The sequence below is a fragment of the Gekko japonicus genome, unplaced genomic scaffold, assembly GCF_001447785.1.
Source record: "Gekko japonicus isolate JY-2015 unplaced genomic scaffold, Gekko_japonicus_V1.1 scaffold561, whole genome shotgun sequence".
Lineage (NCBI taxonomy): Eukaryota > Metazoa > Chordata > Lepidosauria > Squamata > Gekkonidae > Gekko > Gekko japonicus.
In genome coordinates this window covers 299,422-316,911 of record NW_015162496.1, presented here as the reverse complement: position 1 = coordinate 316,911, position 17,490 = coordinate 299,422, and the positions used below count along the sequence as shown (strand labels likewise).

Below are 17,490 nucleotides of genomic sequence, written 5' to 3'. Positions count from 1 at the left end.
CTGAACCTGGGACCTTCTGCATGCCAAGCAGATGCTCTTCCACTGAGCCACAGCCCCTCCTTACAGCTCTCCAGGGTCTCAGGCTGGGGTCTTTCCCATCACTTCCAGCCTGGTCCTTTTAAATGGAGATGCGGGGGATTGAACCTGGGACCTTCTGAATGCCAAGCAGAGGCTCTGCCAGTGAGCCAAGGCCCCTCTTTACAGCTCTCCAGGGTCTCAGGCAGAGGTCTTTCACATCACCTGGTTCCTGGCCCTTTTAACTGGAAATGAAGGCAAAGCAACAAGGAGGCATGGCTAATGTTCTCCGTACGCAGCCTGAATACTACAATGAGATGCATGGAAGCCCCTGAGGCAGAGGGCCTTTCCCCCACCCCCCCAGTCCACCCCCTGCTGAAATCAGGCCTGGGCCTTCTCATTTGCACCGGGTAGCTCACAGGGCTCTTGCAAGAACGTCAGTAGAAATGGGGGCAGGGCAACACGCTGCCTCCGTGCTAGATGGACACTCTCACCTCTGCACCACCCTGGCTCTCTTGAAGTCTCACCTGCCAAATTAAATACCCTCTCACAGGCACACGAAGCCTGCCATATTCAGTGGTGTCTCTAAATGGGACTATAAAGGTAAAGGTAAAGGTTTCCCTTGCTCGAAAGCCAGTCCAATCTGACTCTACGGGTGCAATGCTCATCTCCGTTTCCAAGCCAAAGAGTCAGCGCTGTCCAAAGACTTCTCCGTGGTCATGTGGCAGGCATGACTAGACGCCAAGGCGCACGGAATGCTGTTACCTTCCCACCAAAGCGGCATCTGTTTATCTACTTGCAATCTCTTGCTTTCGAACTGCTAGGTTGGCAGGAGCTGGGGCCAGAGACAGGAACTCAGGCGGCACTTGGGTCTCGAACTGCCAAACCACAGACCTTCCGGTCTGCAGCTCAGCATCTTAACCTCTGAGCCACCGCAGCCTAGCGTACAACATATTCAATTCCTGTGCAATATATTCAATTATTAGCATGCAAATGGGCCGGAATTTTTGCAAGGAAATCCCAGGCAACAGACTTTGCACGGGGATTTCACAGCAGTTTTGGACAAACTTTAAGGGCTGCCAAGAGAGGCGGAAACTGGCCCAAGAGCCACAATCCGCTGAGAGACTCACCTTCTTAGCCACGTAGCAGACCTGCTCGGCCGGGAGATAGTCAAAGGGGAACACAAACCTCCAGTTGAAGTTCCCTTCGCCCCCCATCGACCTGTAGTGGACGTCTGTCTTCTGCTTGTTCTCCTCGTAGCCAGCCAGCCACCTGCCAAAGGAAGAAACGAAAGAGGACCATGAAACCTCAGCCGCAGAAGAGACAAGGAGGGAGACCGCCTTCAGAACTCAGTGTGTGCCAACTCTTGCCCTCCGCAATTTAGAGGATTTGCGCTGTGGAAAGGACCCAAAAAGAACGTAACAAGAGCCCTGCTGGATCAGACCAATAGTCCATCTAGTCCAGCATTGGCGGGTGCCCATCGGCTGGCCTCCATGTGGCACTAATAAGATAAGAACATAAGAGAACATAAGAGACGCCAATGTTGGATCAGGCCAAAGGCCCATCCAGTCCAACACTCTGTATCACACAGTGGCCAGAAATACCAGGTGCCATCAGGAGGTCCACCAGAGGGCCAGGACATTAGAAGCCCCCCCCCTCTTGACCCCCCCCCCAAGCACCAAGAAGACAGAGCATCACTTGCCCCAGAGTCCCTATCTATACCTTGTGGCTAAGAGCCACTGATGGACCTGGTGTCTCTGGCTCAGCCGCAGTCCAATTGTTTCCAGCTATTAGGATTGCTGAACATGTCATTGTTGCAATGCCTGCCTTTTAACTGTTTTTACCTGTTTTTGCTGTTTGGTATTTATTTCTCTAACTGCTTATTGACTGCAATTTATTGCTGTGGCACACACACACAGAGAAGCCAATGCTGGATCAGGCCAAAGGCCCATCCAGTCCAACACTCTGTGTCACACAGTGGCCAGAAATACCAGGTGCCATCAGGAGGTCCAGCAGTGGGGCCAGGACACTAGAAGCCCTCCCACTGTCCCCCCACCCCAAGCACCAAGAATACAGAGCATCCCTTGCCCCAGACCGAGAGTTTCTATAAGAACATAAGAGAAGCCAATGTTTGATCAGGCCAAAGGCCCATCCACTCCAACACTCTGTGTCACACAGTGGCCAGAAATACCAGGGGCCACCAGCAGGTCCAGCAGTGGGGCCAGGACACTAGAAGCCCTCCCACTGTCCCCCCCCCCAAGCACCAAGAAGACAGAGCATCCCTTGCCCCAGCAGTGGGGCCAGGACACCAGAAGCCCTCCCACTGTGGCTCCCCTCCAAGCACCAAGAATACAGAGCATCCCTTGCCCCAGACCGAGAGTTCCTATAAGAACATAATTTATTTATTTTATTTATTTATTTATTTAACTTTAGACTATATATCCAGCTCGAACCCTCTTTCTCAGGGGGTCTCTGAGCGGCTTACAAGTGGTGCTAGTCACACAATTTCTCCCTAACTAGGGCCACATAAGAGAAGCCAATGTTGGATCAGGCCAAAGGCCCATCCAGTCCAACACTCTGTGTCACACAGTGGCCAGAAATACCAGGTGCCATCAGGAGGTCCACCAGTTGGGCCAGGACATTAGAGGCCCTCCCACTGTTGATTCACCCAAGAGCCCCTAGCTATACCTTGTGGCTAATAGCCACTGATGGACCTCTGCTCCATATGCTTATCTAATTCCCTTTTGAAGCCGTCCATGCTTGTAGCCGCCACCACTTCCTGTGGCAGTGAATTCCATGTGTTAATCACTCTTTGGGTGAAGAAGTACTTCCTTTTATCCGTTCTAACCCAACGGCTCAGCAGTTTCATGGAGTGCCCACGAGTTCTTGTATTGTGAGAAAGGGAGAAAAGTACCTCTTTCTCTACCTGCTCTTTCCCATGCATAATCTTATAAACCTCGATCATGTCACCCCTCAGCCGTCGTTCCTCCAAGCTAAAGAGCCCCAACCAAGCACTTTAACCTTTCCTCATAGGGAAAGTGTTCCAACCCTTTGATCATTCCAGTTGCCCTTTTCTGCACATTTTCCAAAGCTATAATAGCCTTTCTGAGGTGGGGTGACCAGAGCTGCACACACCTACCCTTTCACATAGATGTCGCTCATCTTCTCGCCCGTGATGCTGAGGTCGTCTAAGAGGACGTCTTTGGCATTCCAGATGATGCAGCGCAAGTAGAACCTGAAAGCCAAGGGCCAAGCATGGGGTCAGCGTGTGGGCCAGAAGGGAAGGAAGGAAGGAACAACCGGGACAGGAGCAGCCAAAGGCGGGTTGCGACATCCCAACCTCCAGGGGTCATTTCCTGCAGAAGTGCACAGGAGCGGAGCTCCGGCAGTAAAGAGCCCAAGGGGGCGGGCACATGCAACAAGCCCCACCCCCTGCTTCCAGCAGCCCCGGGGCACGAGGAGCACGAGGATCTGCGCGTCTCCCCCCAATAGCTAGTAATCCAAAACAGTCCAGTGGAGCCTGAGTGGTGGGTGTTGCCTTCTGACACACTTCCGGTGAGGTCAGGGGGTGTGGCATATGTAAATGAGTCATGCTAATGAGTTATGCTAATGAGCTCCTGCACCTCTTTTTCTACGAAATGACCCCTGCCGACCTCTCCAGGGTTCCAGTTCTTTAAGGTCTCCGTTACAAGCAGAGAAGCCCAGCACAGTTGCCGGCTCTCTCTCTCCCCCGCCTCAGCACCGGAAGCAAGAGGAGGGCTCACCACTTAGACCGCTCCCGCAGCCCCCAAAACCCGGAAAGCTCAGCTGCACCCTCCCACTTGTGCCGGGCTGGCCACGGCCTTTCTCCGGGACCTTCTGTCTCCCAGATCTGCTGACCTGAGGCCTTCCTATCACCTGCTCTACCCTCAGCACGGCCAGGCCTGCCCTGAGCTCCTGGCATCCCCTGAGCCCTGATGGATAATTCTAACAATGATTTATAATTACTCAGCTATTCCCTTAAATCATGTCTGACTTAACATCACAGAAGGCTCCAGATATTTCTCAAATATATAACCGCATTCAATACATGAAATACAAGGGATACGATAGATAGGCTGGAGATTGAAAGCCCTATCTAACATTAAATACTTGACACCAGTGTTCCCTCTAAGCTGAGTGAGTGTGAGCTAGCTCACAGTGTTTTAGCCTCCAGCTCACAGATTTTTGTCTTCGCTCAGGAAGGGTGGCTCCAGAGCTCACAACTGTAATGCCGGTAGCTCACAAAGTAGACTTTTTGCTCACAAGATTCCGCAGCTTAGAGGGAGCAGTGCTTGACACTCCCAAAAGAAAGACTTCACAAATTCCAATTTCACAGTTTCAATGGACTGAGAAACATGATCTTCAAACATCCATAAAGCAAGTAAAAAGGTAAAGGTAAAGGTTCCCTTGCTCGAAAGCCAGTCGAATCCGACTCTAGGATTGCAGTGCTCATCTCCGTTTCAAAGCCGAAGAGCCAGCGCTGTCCGAAGATGTTTCTGTGGTCATGTGGCCAGCATGACTAAACACCAAGGCGCACGGAATGCTGTTCCCTTCCCACCGAAGTGGTCCCTATTTATCTACTTGCAATTTCTTGCTTTCGAACTGCTAGGTTGGCAGGAGCTGGAACTAGAGACGGGAGCTCACTCCGTCCTGCGGCAACCCTGCTGAACTGCTGAACTACCGACCTTCCACAGCCTGCAGTTCAGTGTCTTAACCACTTGAGCTACCGCAGCTCTTTATAAAGCAAGTACTCATTGAATAATCTGGAGGCTGAGTTGACTGCAGCCTATTTCTTAGTATCTGTCTCAAGTCCTAACGACTGGATCGACTTGCTGATTGCAACGTACTATATGTTGTCTATCTTAAATCTTAAGAAGTGGATGTACTTGCTTTATGGACATTTGAAGATCGTGTTTCTCAGTCCATCGAAATTGTGAAACTGGAATCTGTGAAGTCTTTCTTTTGGGAGTGTCAAGCAGTAAACGTTAGATATTGCTTTAAATCTCCAGCCTATTTATTGCATTTCTTGTAATTCATGTACTGAATACTGTTGTATATTTGAGAAATATTTGGAGCCTTATCTGATGGATAATTCAGCAGATGAGCTGAGCTGGGAACCGCGATCGCTTAAAGGCATTTCCATGTGCAGAGAGAGAGTGCACCTCTGGATAACGGATCCTGCCCACTCACTTCCCAAAGGACTCCCTCCCGCCACTACCTGACAATAACAGGTTGCCAGATGTGTGAGACCTTTGGGCCTCATCCTGCAGGACAAACACTGACGCTTGAAGGGGGGGGGAGGAGTGTTTTCGTTTAATTGCTGCCGGTTTTTTAACTTGGTGCCACCAGTTTATTTTCTTTCTAAGTCACCCCAGGTGCCTTTTTTGAAGTCGAAGGGGGCGGGACAGAACGCTTTCACACAGACAAACGCAATCCCTCACCTCTTTGCTTTCCGCGGGGTCACGTTGAACGGTGGGCCAGGCGCCCCGAGGGATTTGGGGAAAAGATCCACCCACATCTGGAGCTTTCCCTGTAAGGGGGGGGGAAATGGCATGAGGAGTATCTGGGATGCCAAAGCAGCCTTCTTCCGATGGCATCTGAAGAAATCCCCAATTCTGGTTCCGAAGCCTGGCCAGGATGAGGCCTTTCTCCCATCATCCCCACTGAGGAATTCTGGAGACAAGGAGCCCTGGGGTGGAGGGGCAACATCCCCAACAGCAGAGACCCTCCCTGGGGACCAGAGGCCTGGGAGGAAGGGGGGAACCAAGGACAGGAGGGGGTGTTATTACTCCATCCTTGAATGCTGGACCAGATGGACCCTCCCTGGTCTGATCCAGCAGGGCTCTTCTTCTGTTCTTATTAGGGGAAGGCCTCGGCCTCCCTGCCCTCCAGAAGAACTGGCTGGCCCCTGTGTGAGACAGGATGCTGGACTAGAGGGACCCTCACTGGTCTGATCCAGCAGGGCTCCTCTGATGTTCTTAGGAAGGCCTCGGCCTCTATGCCCTGTTGTTGGCCCTCCAGAGGAGCTGGTTGTGTGAGACAGGTTGCTGGACTAGATGGACCCTCACTGGTCTGATCCAGCAGGGCTCTTCTGAGGTTCTTATCAGGGGAAGACCTCGGCCTCCCTGCCCTGTTGCTGGCCCTCCAGAGGAACCAGTCAGCCACTATGTGAGACAGGATGCCGGACTAGATGGACCCTCAGTGGTGTGATCCAGCAGGGCTCTTCAGAAGATTTGATCAGGGGAAGGCCTCGGCCTCTCTGCCCTGTTGTTGGCCCTCCAGAGGAACCGGTTGGCCCCTGTGTGAGACCGGATGCTGGACTAGATGGACCCTCCCTGGTCTGATCCAGCAGGGATGTTCTCATGATTCTGGGCCTCCCAAGAGCCAAAGATGACATGAGATCAGGACATCTGTGGCCGTCTCCCTCTCGGGCCATTCCAAGTATGAACAACAGCTGCAGGAGGCCATTCCTCACCCCCACGCCAGCCCCACCAACTCCCTCTTTCCTTCACACATGGCCATATTTTCTTCCTCTAAAGGGTTTGTCAAACAGGTACTGGCTTGTGCAGTTTCTCCACTGGTTGCTGCGGTGGCCAATACAGCTCAGCAGCAACAGGGCTTCCACAGGGCAGGTTTCCCTGCAGTTCTCTTGCCCGGACCCCTCAGCAGTGGCCCTTCCCCCCAGGCCACCAGGGCCTTTTCAGTTTCTTTTTTTAAAAACCAGCAAGTGAATATCCATGTACCATTATGGGCCAGTGTTTGGTGGCTGAAGCTTCTTTTCCCCTGCTTGCAGACCCCCACTTCCCTTGGGAGCAAAATTGGTACTTTTTTGCTTGCTTGCTTGCTGAAGTCTTACAGACTGGCGTTCCTGAGGCTGAACTCCTCAAGAGAGTGGCTTTGACAGGAGGGGGGTGGGCGCACGCTCCTGCAGGGCCCGCCGCTGACCGCACCCTTACCTGCTCGATGTCCGGCTGCAGGGGGCTGTACAGCCGCCTCGTCTCGACGTGCTCCGGCACCAGGCCTTGCTTCTGCAGGGCATACAAAGCAAGCCTCTCCTCCACGGGCCCCAGGTGCGGATTCAGCGGTTTTCCATCCTCTGAAGCAAAGAGAAGAGCCATTATTGCGCAAAGCTCTGCCCCAGGTCCGCATCGCTATCCTGGAGGAGCAGATGACACGCAGTCGGGAGCTGTTGCAGGATGGGGGGGGGGAGCCCCGCGAGGCAGCTGGGTCCTCAGTCAGTTTCCCTTCTTACTTCTCAGCTAGGGTCGCTAGGTGGAGGCTTAGTGGTAGAGAAGAAGGAGAAGGAGAAGGAGAAGGAGAAGGAGAAGGAGAAGAAGGAGAAGAAGGAGAAGAAGGAGAAGAAGGAGAAGAAGGAGAAGGAGAAGGAGAAGGAGAAGGAGAAGGAGAAGGAGAAGGAGAAGGAGAAGGAGAAGGAGAAGAAGAAGAAGAAGAAGAAGAAGAAGAAGAAGAAGAAGAAGAAGAAGAAGAAGAAGAAGAAGAAGAAGAAGAAGAAGAAGATGTGCAAAAAAAACCCCAAATAGATCAGTTATGCTTCAAGAAGGGCTCAAGTCACTGTGTATGTTAACAGTTGAAGCAGACATTCTGAGCGGTATTAATTTCGAGGATGTTATCAGTGATTTTGCGAAAAGGAAATGTAGAAAAATGCCTTTCAGGTCATCAATATTGGAACTTTGATACACTTAACTTGTGAAATATTAAAATAGATGTTGTATTGCATTTTTGTAGAACTTTATGTCGCCCAAGGTTGGCTTCGTTTGTACAGTATATTGTGGTATCATATGAATAATTTTTTGTATTGCTGCAACCTGCATTGTATTTCTGGTCAGACAGGTCAACAACTAAGATGGACTGGGGGTCAGTGTGGAAAGGAGGGGGGGCACCAAGATGGGTCAGTGTTTTGGGCACCAGCGGGCCTTAATCCGCCCTGGACCCCGCCCTTCACTACCCAAAGGAGAGCGACTTACAAACTCCTTTCCCTTCCCCTCCTCATAACAGACACCCTGTGAGGTGGGTGGGGCTGAGAGAGCTCTGACACAAACTGCTCCTTTTCAACGACAGCTTTGCCAGAACTCTGGCTTGCCCAAGGTCATCCAGCAGCTGCAAGTGGAGGAGTGGGGGAATCAAACCTGGTACTCCCATATTAGAGTCCGCACACTTTGCGAAAGACCTGGAGGTTTTGGGGGTGGAGCCTGGGGAGGACAGGGACCTCAGCAGGGTATAACGCCACAGAGTCCGCCCTCCAACGCAGCCATTTTCTCCAGGGGAACTGATCTCTGCAGAATGGAGGTCCGTTGCAATTCCAGAAAATCTTCAGAAGCCACCGGGAGTCTGACGGCTCTGCCCCCCACGTGTCGGAAGGGGCAGGGAAAACATGAACCAAAAAAGAAACAGGGACTAGGAAAATACCCGTAGGCAGGGCTACTTTTGGGCAGGAACGCACAGGAACAGAGTTCCGGCTGGCTCCAGAGTTGGCCACGCCCAGCAGGAACTCATTAGCATAATAGGCCACCCCCAACAGCAGGAACTCATTAGGATTGGCTACAATTAGGGGTGTGTGGCCTAACATGCAAAGGAGTTCCTGCTACAAAAAAAGGCCCTGGGTTTTAACAAACAAGGTCAACAGAATAAGAAGGGAAAGGTGGGTATGGCTGGATAACCACACTTCTGGTAACATGGGTGTGGGGCCTAATGTGCTAATGAGCGGTGCTGTCAGGGGTGTGGCCTATTATGCTAATGAGTTCCTGCTGGGCTTTTTCTACAAAAAGAGCCCTGCCCGTAGGGAAGGGAAAGGTAACATCAGCCACGATTCCGGAAGATCCCTGCACAGATCTCTACCACGCCGGAGTGTTGCCGGCAGTGTTTCCGCTAGGCTGAGTTAGTGTGAGCTAGCTCACACGTTTTTACCCTCCGGCTCACACATTTTTGTCTTAGTTCAGGAAGGAGGGCTCCAGAGCGAACTCACTGATGCAGCAGCCAAATCGCTCGCTCACAGCGTTAATGTCAGATCGAGGTGGGGTAGCCGTGTTGGTCTGAAGCAACAGAACAAAGTTAAGAGTCCAATGTACCTTTAAGACCAGACCAACAAAGTTTTATTCAAGGTGTGAGCTTTCGTGTGCATGCCCCCCAGCTCCCAGCAGGAGCGCGAAGCAGCACGTGGAGCATTCCTTGATGGCTACCATGCGAGCGCGAAGAACTTGCCGAGAATGGAGGGAGCGGAAGAAGCAGGTGCGCACTCCCTCATTTCTCCCCCTCCCCCAGGATTTCCTTCTAAGGTAGAAAGTGGCCTATCAGCTCTATAAGCGCTGGAGATTTTGGGGGTGGAGCCTGAGCGGTGGGTGTTGCCTTCTGACACGCTTCCGGTGATGTCAGGGGGTGTAGTCTATGCAAATGAGTTATGCTAATGAGTTATGCGAATGAGCTCCTGCACCTCTTTTTCTACGAAATGACCCCTGGAAATACTGCTTTACCCAGAGAGTGCTTAAAATGTGGGATCTGCTGCCAGAGGACGTGGTGATGCCCACGGGAACAGACAGCTTTCAAAGGGGATTAGATAGATTCATGGAGAATGTCCTGTTGTTGGGCCCTCCAGAGGAAGAACTGGTTGGCCCCGGTGTGACACAGGATGCTGGACTGGGCGGACCTCTGGTCTGATCCAGCAGGGCTCTTCTTATGTTCTTAATCGGTGTACTTGGCAAGTGAGGGTGTACTTGGCAAGTGAGGGTGCCAACAGTTGCCAACTCTGGGTTGGGAAATTCATGGAGATTTGGGGGGGGTGAAGCCTAGAAAGGGTGACATTTGGGGTGATGAGGGATCCCAGTGGGGCGCCATGCCGTCCAAAGCAACCATATTCTCCAGGGGAACTGATCCCTGCAGTCAGCTGTAATTCCAGGAGAACTCCACCACCCCCAGTCCTCCCCCCACACACACACACCCTCTGCACAAAAACAAGGCGGAGCGATGAAGCCAAGACAGCCCCACCAGGAGCCTTGTAAAAGGGCCTCTCTGCTCTTGACCTGCACGAATTCACGCTATACCCTGGCAGGTCTGGCTCCCAAACAGCTGCTTTCCAGATCTCCCCTGCCCCACACCTGAAGCCCAACTCCGAGCTTTGTTTGAAGAGGTTTCTACTAAGGTGGAGGGGGGGGGAGAGAAGGGGGCGAGTCCAGGTGCACACCTGGAGGGCGTCAACGTCCACCCCACGCACGCACTCTGCTTCCCCAGGCAGCCCTCCAACGTAGGAAGGAAGCGGCTGTAGAGTCTCGTGAGCAAAAATTCTACTTTGTGAGCTACTGGCATTAAAGTTGTGAGCAAGCGATTTGGTTACTGCATAAATTAGTTTGCCCTGGAGCCCTCCTTCCTGAGCTAAGGCAAAAATGTGTGAGCCGGAGGCTTAAAAACTGTGAGCTAGCTCACACAAACTCAGCTTAGAGGGAACACTGCAATGCTCCCTCTAAGCTGAGGAGTCCTGGAGCCATCCTTCCTGAGCTAAGACAAAAATGTGTGAGCCGGAGGAGGCTAAAAACCTGTGAGCTAGCTCACACTAACTCAGCTTGGAGGGAACGCTGGTCAAGAGAGACCTTTGCACTGCAGAGGACGGGGACTGGATCTCGGACTGCCTGCACTGCAAAGCCAGGGTTGCCAACTCCAGGTTGGGAATTCCTGGAGGTTTGGGGGTGGAGCCCGGGGAGGGTGGGATTGGGGGAGGGGAGGGACCCCAGTTGGGCATAATGCCATAGAGCCCACCCTCCAAATCAGCCATTTTCTTCAGGGGAGCTGATCTCTATAGCCTGGAGATCAGCAGGGATTCCGGGAGATCTCCAGGCCCCCTCTGTAGGTTGGCAAGCCTATACGAAACAGGTGCTCTGCCACTCGTCTAGGGGCCCGCTTGCTTCTTGACGATGTGACCTAACAAAGTGGTCCTAACAGCCCATCTGAGTCCCTCCGAACATGCCGGATGAGACGGGGAACCAACTTTAGAAACCAATATAAGATTGTGCAATGGATAGAGCAGGTTGCGAAAGAGGTACTTCTCTCCCTTTCTCACAAGGCAAGATCTCCTTGTGGGCACTCCATGAAATTGCTGAGCAGTCGGGTTAGAACGAATATTAGGAAGTCCTTCTTCACCCAAAGAGTGATTAACACATGGAATTCACTGCCACAGGAGATGGTGGTGGCTACAAGCATGGACGGCTTCAAAAGGGAATTAGATAAGCCTCTGGAGCAGAGGTCCATCAGTGGCTATGAGCCACAAGGTATAGATAGGGGCTCTCGGTCTGGGGCAAGGGATGCTCTGTCTTCTTGGTGCTTGGGGGGGCAACAGTGGGAGGGCTTCTAGTGTCCTGGTCCCACTGCTGGACTTTCTGATGGCCCCTGGTATTTTTGGCCACTGTGTGACGGAGTGTTGGACTGGATGGGCCACTGGCCTGATCCAGCATTGGCTTCTCCGATGTTCTTAATAAAAGCCTACAAGGAAAGCAAAACCTTCATTTCTCCAGGCAGGAGTCACAAGGTCCCTTCCGCCCCTCGCCCCCAGTTGATCCTCAGGCCTCTGCCTCCCTTGCTTGCGCTGAGAGCTCTCCTTCCGCGTCCTCACGTCTCCCTCTACAGGCCGGATCCCACAAAGACAACCAGCTCTGCCTCGAACTGGAGGCGGTGGCGCAAGGGGTCAAGATCGGGGCAGGCCAAAGTATGCCACAGAGCTGGAAACCTAGCACCTCATGCAGCATTCGACATCTGGAGAGGGATCTTGAGAAACTCTGCATTCACCTCCTTTAAAAAAAACAACACGTTTCAAGCCCCTGCTATTGTAGAGAAAAACCTGCAGGCAGGATTTTGCTAAAGCGACTGGAAAAGAGATTTGTGGGGGTCGCACTGCTGGGTGCAAACCCGTGACCTCGGCTGCAGTCCACCCTGCCCAGTGGAGAAGCTTCAGCCGGTAGAGTCCGGCACGCAAAGCTGAAGACCCCGGCTGCTGCTCTGGCCACACTGGGCAACGTATGGGACCACCTCCTCCAGTGTTCCCTCTAAGCTGAGTGACTGTGAGCTAGCTCACAGTTTTTTAGCCTCCAGCTCACACATTTTTGTCTTGGCTCAGGGAGGAGGGCTCCAGAGCAAAGTAATTTATGCAGTAGCCAAATGGCTCGCTCACAGCTTTAATGTCAGCAGCTCACAAAGTAGAATTTTTGCTCACAAGACTCCGCAGCTTAGAGGGAGCATTGACCTCCTCCCATTCACTCTGGTTGTCTTTTGTGGGGGGGTCCCACCTCCACCCTCTGAGGTGGAGAGTAGTTTGGCGTAGTGGTTAAGTGCGCAGAGGCATAAATCCAATCTCCTCCTCCGGTTTGGTGTAGAGCCAGTTTGGTGTAGGGGTTAAGTGCGCGGACTCTAATCTGGGAGAACCGGGTTTGATTCCCCGCTCCTCCACTCGCACCTGGCTGGATGACCTTGGGCGAGCCGTAGTTCTGATAAAAGCTGTCCTTGAAAAAGAGCCGTTTCTGTCAAGAGCTCTCTCAGCCCCACCTGCCTCACAGGGTGTCTGTTGTGGGGAGGGGAAGGGAAAGGAGATTGTAAGCTGCTCTGAGACTCTGAGTGACGGGCGGGGTATACATCCAATCTCTTCTCTTCTTCTTTTTCTTCTTTTAAATAGCTGGAAACTGCAGAAAGGGCCTTCTCGGTTTGCCACCAAAACTCTGCGACTCTCTTTGCAGGGCAATTCACCTGGCTTTTGCCAACAGGTGAAGGCGCTTTTTTTTGCTTTGTTCGGCATCCCCCAATTACAGTTATTGGCCCTCTTCCCTGGCTCTGGTGTTTTATTTAAAACATTTAAACAATAAAATACAGTTAAAGACATAAAGTCCAATTCAGAACATATCAACAAACACCACTCGAAGGAGGGCCAAGAACTGTTATTGGGGGTGGGAGGATTATGCCAAATGAAACAGCACAGTTTTCGCCTGCTGGCAAGAGACCTCCAGAGCAAACTAGGGAGGCACACAAGTCTCCCCGGGGGAGGGAGTCCGAAGTTCTGGTGCCACGACAGAGAAGGCCATTCCTCGGGTCTCTCTACCCATCTGTCCTCAGACGGCGGGGGCAACTGGACCAGGGCCTCAGGGAACGACCAGACTGAACAGAAGAAGAAGAAGAGAGAAGAAGAGATTGAATTTATACCCCGCCCTTCACTCAGAGTCTCAGTGCAACAGGTAGCCAAATAGCGAATTCTAGCATGGAGAAGCAGTGGCTATGTTTGACTAGTGCCCAATGAGATTTTTGATGACTATTTGAAATTGTATAAGACGCTTGATTTGTAAAATTGATTTTTCTACATCGTGAAAAGAAATAAGGACAACAAGATTGTGTAAAGAATACTTACTTCTGATGAAGAGACATTCACGAAACAAAGAGAAGAATCCGGAGCCTTCATTATTTGGCTACATGTTGCACTGTTTGCATTTATATACTGTTGTGTTTTCTTGTTATACCTGTATTTTCATCTATTTCACGTAAACGTTTGCATATTCTATGAGATATAGCATTTCCCTGGCTTTTTTTCATATGCTGTTTTACCTTCCAAGCTAGGAGGTCTCTTATTTTGCTTAGTGAAGGGGATGTGAGCATCGCTGAACCAGGCGAGGACAATCCTGATGAGTTCGGCAGCTATGTGAATGGGAGGTTTCCCTCCGACTCTGGCACGGCCACCTTTGGATCCAAAGGAGGAAACTTCCTTGCTGGTTGGAAGGGTGAGTAAAGAGGGCCAGATCCCTTCAGGACACTTGGAAGCTGTCGAAAGCTACAGATGAGATACGACTGCAGAAGTCAAAGAGGAAACCAGTTGCGGTTAACCAGAAGAGTCAAACGGACCATAAAAGGGCAAGACAGCTGTCTGTGAAAAGTGGAAGTCTGGTCCCGGAAAGGAGAATAAAATGGAGCACAAGTTATGGCAAAATACTAAGCTGACAATAACAAATCGAGAAAAGCATTCAGATGAACCACAGGAATGTCTTTACATACATCAGAAGCAGGGAAACCACCAGGGACACAGGGGGGGCCCTGGACATAAAAAGGGCGAAAGTGTTTCTTAAAAGGAGATGGAAAGACGGCAGACAAGCTGACTCTCTTCACCAGGGAAGAGGTGGGGTGGCTTCCCCTGTTTCTCAGGAACAGTTCTGGAGAACTCAGTCAAACACAGATAATGAGGGATGAAGTTCAAAAAGAGAACTGACACATTAAAAGCTGGTGCGTATAAACCAGCGGGACTAACCCGGAAAGAGATCTTGGGGTTGCAGTGGACAGCTCCATGAATACACTGACTCAGCATGTAGCAGTGGTGGTGAAAAGGCAAAATCCATGCTGGGGATTATTAGGAAAGGGTCTGAAAATAAACCAGCCGACGTTTACTGCTGCTGTATAGATTTATGCAGGGGTCATTTCGTAGAAAAAGAGGTGCAGGAGCTCATTAGCATAACTCATTAGCATAACTCGTTTGCATATGCCACACCCCCTGACATCACCGGAAGTGTGTCAGAAGGCAACACCCACCGCTCAGGCTCCACTGGACTGTTTTGGATTGCTAGCTATCGGGGGGGGAGGGGCGTGCAGAGAGGAGCGAAGCATCCAGCCTGGGGGGTGCGCGGGGGGGGGGGTGCTCTGCAACTTACCTGGCTGCTTCTTGCTCCTCGTGGCCCGACTGAGGGATTTTGGGAGCAGCGGGCGGGGCTTGTTGCATGTGCCCGCCCCCTGGGCTCCTTACTGCCGGAGCTCCGCTCCTGTGCGCTCCTGCAGGAAATGACCCCTGGTCCCATGAGGATCCGTACTTGGGCCAGTGCTATTTAATTGTGTGCAGTTCGAAAAGGATGTGGATAGAATGGAGCGGGTGCAGAGGAGAGCGACGAGGATGATTGGGGGCCTGGAGACCAAGAAGCCTAGGAGGAAAGGACGAAGGACTTGGGAATATTTAGTCTGGAGAAGAGGAGGTTGAGGGAGGACATGATTGCTCTCTTGGAGTCTTTGAAGGGCTGTCACTTAGAGGAGGGCAGGGAGCTGTTCCTGTTGGCAGCAGAGGAGAGGACTCGCAACAATGAGTTTTTTTAAGGGTGGGAAGGTAAAAGGTAAAGGTAAAGGTTCCCTTCCTCGAAAGCCAGTCGAGTCCAACTCTAGGGTTGCGGTGCTCATCTCCGTTTCAAAGTCGAAGAGCCAGCGCTGTCCGAAGACGTTTCTGTGGTCATGTGGCCGGCATGACTAAACACCAAGGCGCACGGAACGCTGTTACCTTCCCACTGAAGTGGTACCTATTTATCTCCTTGCAATTTCTTGCTTTCGAACTGCTAGGTTGGCAGGAGCTGGAACTAGAGACGGGAGCTCACTCCATCATGCGGCACACTCGGGTCTCGAACTGCTGAACTACCGACCTTCCACAGCCTGCAGTTCAGCGTCTTCACCACTTGAGCCATCGCAAGTGGGAAGGTACCAGCTGGCTATTAGGAAAAACCTTTTTACGGTAAGAGGTGTGCCACAGTGGAATCAGCCGCCCAGGAAGGTGGTGAGCTCCCCCTCACTGGCGGTCTTTAAGCAGTGGCTGGCCAAACACTTGTCAAGGATGCTCTTGGCTGATCCTGCATTGAGCAGGGGGTTGGACTAGATGGCCCGTATGGCCCCTTCCAACGCTGTGATTCTATGAGTCTCTGAATTTGTTCACAAGTGATCTGGAACTCGGGGTGATCAGTGCAGTGGCCAAGTTTGCAGTTGACACAAAATTATTCAGGATGGTGAAAACTGAGGCCGACTGTGAAGAGCTCCAGGCGGATCTCCGGAAATTGGGTGAGTGGCCAACAACATTGCAAATGATATTCTGTATCATTAAGTGTAAGGGATGCACACTGGAACAAAAGAAGTTGATTTTAAATATATGCCGATGGAGCCTGAACTGGCTGAGGCTTAGACGGAGAGAGATCTCGGGGATGTATCGATGAGAACACAACGAATATGTCGACTCAGGGTGCAGTCTATGCCCAGGGAAATGCTTACACACCCATGGGGATGCTGGTCGCCACTTTGGGGTCAGGGGTCAGGAAGCCATTTTTCTCCGGACCACTTTGGCTTGAGATCTTAGAGGGGTTTCTTTGTCATCTTCTGGGCATGGAACAGCGGTCACTGCGGATGTGGAGAGGGAGGTGTTTGTGAATTTCCTGCATTGTGCAGGGGGCTAGACTAGATGACCCCAGAGGTCCCTTCCAACTCTATGATTCTATTGCAGACCAATGTGGCTACCACCAAGCCACAGCCCCCCCCTCCAATTCTGCCATGGAAGCCCGCTGGGTGACCTTGGGCCAGTCACACACTCTCAGCCTAACCTATCTCACAGGGTAATTAATGGTGGCAATAAAATGTGGGAGGGGGGAATGATGATGTAGGCCACTGGGAGTAAGAAGAGCAGGGTAAGAATGTCTACATAATTAAATAACTAACAAATGTTCTTAGTTCTCGTGGCCCTTTCTTACATGCCCAGGGAAATGCTGATTGCCGCATTGGGGTCAAGGGAATCAATTTTTCTCCAGGCCAGTTTGGCCAGGGATCCTGGAGGTTTTTTGGTCATCTTCTGGGTGTGGAACAGGGGTCACTGGGGGTGTCTGTGGGGGGGGGGTGTTTGTGAATTTCCTGCATTGTGCAGGGAGTTGGACTAGATGACCTTGGAGGTCCCTTCCAACTCTATGATTCTATGATACCAGTAGCTCCATGCTGGGGATTTTCTGGAACGGGAATGAAAATAAAATGGCCAATACTGCAGTGTCCTGTATAGGTCTATGATGCAGGTGGAAATCTTTCGCCTCACCTACCACCTGACACTTTTAGCTGGAGATGCTGGGGATTGAACCTGGAACCTTCTACTCTACCACTGAGCCACAGCCCCTCCCTGGAAAAAAACACAGCGGTACTGTCAGTTCAAATCAACGTGAGGTCAATGTAATGTTTCTCAATACAATTCTCGGGGGGGGGGACCCATTCAATAAAATGTGCATTTTGCAGGTCAATAAGCTAGAGGTTTACCCAATTCAGAGAGGCTGTAGGCTTGATCCCTGAAGGTGATCCGGTCTGACTTATAGATGGGAGCTTTACAGTGGTGATGCAGGGAGAAGAGGTGGAGCAGCTGGGTGGGTCGTAGTTGATCTCTCCACTGGTTGGGACCAGAGCTGGAGGAAGAGGAAAAGAGTCCTGGGTATTGTTTTAAATAGTTCAAGGCTGGTCATAACTGTACTGTTCTCATTCAACCACCAAGGGCTTGTTTTGATATAAAAGGTAGCCATCTACAGACATAAGAACATAAGAACGTAAGAGAAGCCAATGTTGGATCAGGCCAAAGGCCCATCCAGTCCAATACTCTGTGTCACACAGTGGCCAGAAATATCAGGTGCCATCAGGAGGTCCACCAGTGGGGCCAGG

At 51.6% G+C, this 17,490-nt stretch overlaps 1 protein-coding gene across 1 annotated transcript in view; it reads right to left on the bottom strand.

Moving 5' to 3' along the window:
- DYSF (dysferlin) overlaps window positions 1-17,490 on the bottom strand; it is a 287,816-nt gene that overhangs the window by 32,552 nt on the left and 237,774 nt on the right. The window contains exons 47-51 of the mRNA XM_015406074.1: window positions 17,098-17,240; window positions 6,993-7,132; window positions 5,478-5,566; window positions 3,155-3,250; window positions 1,146-1,287 (exon numbers count right to left, since the gene is read on the bottom strand). Coding sequence (XP_015261560.1) covers window positions 1,146-1,287; window positions 3,155-3,250; window positions 5,478-5,566; window positions 6,993-7,132; window positions 17,098-17,240 — 610 coding nt within the window. The remainder of the gene's footprint in view (window positions 1-1,145; window positions 1,288-3,154; window positions 3,251-5,477; window positions 5,567-6,992; window positions 7,133-17,097; window positions 17,241-17,490) is intronic.